General features: G+C 45.9%; 1 protein-coding gene across 1 annotated transcript; it reads left to right on the top strand.

Annotated features, from left to right (window-relative positions):
• Nucleotides 1-371: 371 nt before the first annotated feature.
• On the top strand, nucleotides 372-2,588 carry LOC308626727 (polyadenylate-binding protein 4-like; the record flags this gene model as incomplete). The annotated part of the gene is made up of 1 exon (XM_081252131.1): nucleotides 372-2,588. Exon 1 carries the CDS (start codon nucleotides 576-578, stop codon nucleotides 2,586-2,588), a length of 2,013 nt encoding a protein of 670 aa, XP_081108257.1. The 5' UTR covers nucleotides 372-575.
• Nucleotides 2,589-4,614: the final 2,026 nt, after the last annotated feature.

Below are 4,614 nucleotides of genomic sequence, written 5' to 3'. Positions count from 1 at the left end.
GCCCCGCGCCCGCCGCCCTTGTCCCCCGCGCGCCGGCCTCCGCGCTCAACGTGTCCGCGTTGCCCTTCGCCGGCCCGGCGTGGGAGGCGGTTGCGCGCTCCGGCCGCGCTGGGCTTGCCGAGTCGGCACCGACAAATGTTTGGTTTCCCTCTTCCCCGGGCTGCTGTAATCTTAAACCGCCGGGAGCCCGAGGCCTATATTTATAGAGAAACGCACGTTCCGGAGGCCGCCGTGGGCACCACTGGGTTGCCTCGGGAAGAATTTTTGTAATTTGGAGGACAGTCCCCGTTTTCATTGTTTTCATTTTTTGAAATTGGGAGCTTCCAGACCAGGACAGCTGAAAATTAACAAACTGCCAGGGAGGGCCATATTGTTTTTGAGGGCCTTTTGTCTATGGTTGGGCAGTCTCGTCCGAGCCGTCCCCGCACTCCTCTCCGGCCCTCGGAGCCGACTCCAGCTTCTCTGAGCTTCACTGCCACCTGTGGGCCGCGGCTCGGAGCGGAGCCCCTTTTGTCCTGTGTGGCCCCCCCTAAGAAGTCCTCCTGGCGGGGCTCGGGGTACTGGGGGCTGGGGAGATGAACGCTGCGGCCAGCAGCTACCCCATGGCCTCCCTGTACGTGGGTGACCTGCACTCGGACGTCACCGAGGCCATGCTGTACGAAAAGTTCAGTCCTGCGGGGCCTGTGCTGTCCATCCGGGTCTGCCGCGACATGATCACCCGCCGCTCCCTGGGTTATGCCTACGTCAACTTCCAGCAGCCGGCTGACGCTGAGCGGGCCTTGGATACCATGAACTTTGATGTGATTAAGGGAAAGCCAATCCGAATCATGTGGTCTCAGAGGGATCCCTCTTTGAGAAAATCTGGCGTGGGAAATGTCTTCATCAAGAACCTGGACAAATCTATAGATAACAAGGCACTTTATGATACTTTTTCTGCTTTTGGAAACATTCTGTCCTGCAAGGTGGTGTGTGATGAGAACGGCTCTAAGGGTTATGCCTTTGTCCACTTCGAGACCCAGGAGGCTGCCAACAAGGCCATCGAGAAGATGAATGGCATGCTCCTCAATGACCGCAAAGTGTTTGTGGGCAGATGCAAGTCTCGAAAAGAGCGGGAAGCTGAGCTTGGAGCCAAAGCTAAGGAATTTACCAATGTTTATATCAAAAACTTCAGGGAAGAGGTGGATGATGAGAGTCTGAAAGAGCTATTCAGCCAGTTTGGTAAGACTCTAAGTGTCAAGGTGATGAGAGATCCCAGTGGGAAATCCAAAGGCTTTGGCTTTGTGAGTTACGAAAAACATGAGGATGCCAATAAGGCCGTGGAGGAGATGAATGGAAAAGAAATCAGTGGGAAAGTCATTTTCGTCGGCCGTGCACAGAAGAAAGTGGAGCGGCAGGCCGAGTTAAAGCGAAAATTTGAACAGCTGAAACAGGAGAGAATTAGTCGGTATCAGGGGGTGAACCTCTACATTAAGAACTTGGATGACACCATTGATGATGAGAAGTTAAGGAAAGAGTTTTCTCCTTTTGGATCAATCACCAGTGCTAAGGTGATGCTGGAGGATGGGAGAAGCAAAGGGTTTGGCTTTGTCTGCTTCTCATCCCCTGAAGAGGCAACCAAAGCAGTCACGGAGATGAACGGACGCATCGTGGGTTCCAAGCCACTGTATGTTGCCCTGGCCCAGAGAAAAGAAGAGAGAAAGGCTCACCTGACCAACCAGTATATGCAGCGGGTGGCCGGGATGAGAGCGCTGCCCGCCAATGCCATCTTAAATCAGTTCCAGCCTGCAGCTGGGGGCTACTTTGTGCCAGCAGTTCCACAGGCTCAGGGAAGACCTCCATATTACACACCTAACCAGTTAGCACAGATGAGGCCTAATCCACGCTGGCAGCAAGGTGGGAGACCTCAAGGCTTCCAAGGAATGCCAAGTGCTATACGCCAGTCTGGGCCTCGTCCAGCTCTTTGCCATCTGGCTCCAACTGGTAATGCTCCGGCCTCTCGTGGCCTCCCTACTACCGCTCAGAGAGTCGGGTCTGAGTGCCCGGACCGCTTGGCTATGGACTTTGGTGGGGTTGGTGCCACCCAGCAAGGGCTGACTGACAGCTGCCAGTCTGGAGGTGTTCCCACAGCTGTGCAGAGCCTAGCGCCTCGTGCCGCTGTTGCTGCCGCTGCTCCTCGGGCTGTTGCACCTTACAAGTACGCCTCCAGTGTCCACAGCCCTCACCCTGCCATCCAGCCCCTGCAAGCACCCCAGCCTGCGGTCCACGTGCAGGGGCAGGAGCCACTGACCGCCTCCATGCTGGCCACAGCACCCCCGCAGGAACAGACACAGATGCTGGGTGAACGTTTGTTCCCGCTCATCCAGACGATGCACTCAAACCTGGCTGGGAAGATTACGGGGATGCTGCTGGAGATTGACAACTCAGAGCTGCTGCACATGCTGGGGTCCCCCGAGTCTCTCCGCTCCAAGGTGGATGAAGCTGTGGCAGTCCTGCAGGCTCATCATGCCAAGAAAGAGGCTGCCCAGAAGGTGGGCGCTGTTGCTGCTGCTACTCTTAGACAAGGACAAACCAATTCAAAAGCCAAATAAACCCTCATGGAATTCAGCTCAAGGTTTGAAGACGTCCTAGCTTGTCCTATGGACCTCAACACCAAGAACCACAAATTGCAAATTTAATAGGTCATTTTGTATCAAAAGGTCAATTATGAAGCACCTAGAATTTTTCAATTAAAAGAATATATTCTCTGGGTTCTCATATGGCCCAAACAGTGTTAACTTTTTTTTTTCTATTGTGAGTTTTGATTTTTCCCCCCCAGAAACTGGTTTTATTTGATGTACCCAAGTCTTAAGTTTCTCAATAAAGAAAAAAATCTCCATAAAAAAAAAACTCACCTCAAAAATGGAATTGTTCGCTCATTTCCCCCTTATATTAAAAGCAATATATTTAATTTGGTTTTTTTCAATATTTATTTATTTATTTTGTTGTACTGGGTCTTACTTGTGGTAGGTGGGCTCCTTAGTTGTGGCATGCAAACTCCTAGCTGCAGCATGCACGTGGGATCTAGTTCCCTGACCAGGGATCGAACCTGGGCCCGCTGCGTTGGGAGTGTGGAGTATTATCCACTGTGCCACCAGGGAAGTCCCAGCAATATATTTTAATTAGGAAATTCAGATAAGCAAAATGAATAACATAAAAAACTCCCATTGGATGAACAATACTGACATTTTTTTCTACACTTAAATATAGTTTCTATAAAAGTTGAAATATGCTGTATATATTATAACTTGATTGTTTTTACTTAATTGTAAATCATGAATAACTTCCTATATCACTTAATATTATGCTTCAGTGTTACATTTTGATGGCTACATAGAAGTCGATTGTGTGGAAGCACTATGACTTATTTAATCGATCCCCTATTGTTGGATATTTACATTATTTCCAATTTTACATAGTTATAAATGATACTATGATAAATATTATCCTTACTGATGAAATTGTTCAAACATACACTTAAATTTCCTTTATATAAATTTTTGAAGGTGTATTTGTTGAATCAAAAATATGCAAGCAACACTTTACGGCTTTTAATGCAAATTGCCAAATTTTTCTCAGAAAGGCTATAGCAATAATTAAATGAAACTTTCCGATTTAGTAGGTAATACAGAGATCTTGTTTTATTTTGTGTTTCTTTTTAGTGAGTTTAAATATTTCCACATATTCAGTAATCATTTATCACTCCTTTGGAGAATTTTAGTGTTCCTTTCCCATTTTTCTACTGGAGTGTTTAACTTTTGAAAAGTAATCTGAAAAAATTTTTATAGCATTAGCACTGTCGTGTGATGAAAATATTTTGCCAGATTATTGTTTGCCTTTGAATTTTATTCATGTATTTTTGAATGCTGGAATGTGCGTAGCATAGTCACCAGACTCAAGAACTGAACTACCTACACTTGAATCCAAGCTCTAACACATATAAGCTATGTAACCTTGAACAAGTTACTTAATTTCTCTGTGTCTCAGTTTTCTTATTGACAAAATGGAAGTGAGAATAGCGCCTACTTTATAGGATTGTTGTGAGGATTAAATGAGCTAATATATGAGCAGTGTCTAGAACAATGTTTGGTACATATTAAGTGCTACTTGATAACTAAGTTAAATCAACCATGGATTTGCTCAGGAGTCATCCCTTTAGGAAGACATCTCTGAATCCCCAGCTGAGTAAGATGCCATTCATCTGTCCTTCTAGAGCACTGTTTTTAATACTGCTAATTTTATAATGATATACTTGTATGCTAGTCTTTCTCAATATGCAAGAAACTAAAATGGTGGTAAGGGATTGTATCTTATTTATCATTATATTCCCAGTGCCCACCATATGCCTTTTTCTTCTGTAAACTGAATGATAGCTCTTCAGAACTACTCTGATGACACACATCTCACACTCCTTTGAGTTATTATTATGTGTACTTAATTAGTTCTCCAACCATATCACATGTTTCTTGGGGGCAAATACTCATACTGTTTTCTCTACAAGACCAAATTCCGAGTCCAAAACATATCAGACACTCAACAAATGGAGGATCACAAGAAAGAGAGGTTGGAAGGGAGGAA

The sequence above is a fragment of the Mesoplodon bidens genome, assembly GCF_964165515.1.
Source record: "Mesoplodon bidens genome assembly, chromosome: 13".
In the NCBI taxonomy this organism is placed as follows: Eukaryota; Metazoa; Chordata; class Mammalia; order Artiodactyla; family Ziphiidae; genus Mesoplodon; species Mesoplodon bidens.
Note: the sequence above shows the minus strand (reverse complement) of the source record. Positions and strands in the feature narration are given on the sequence as shown.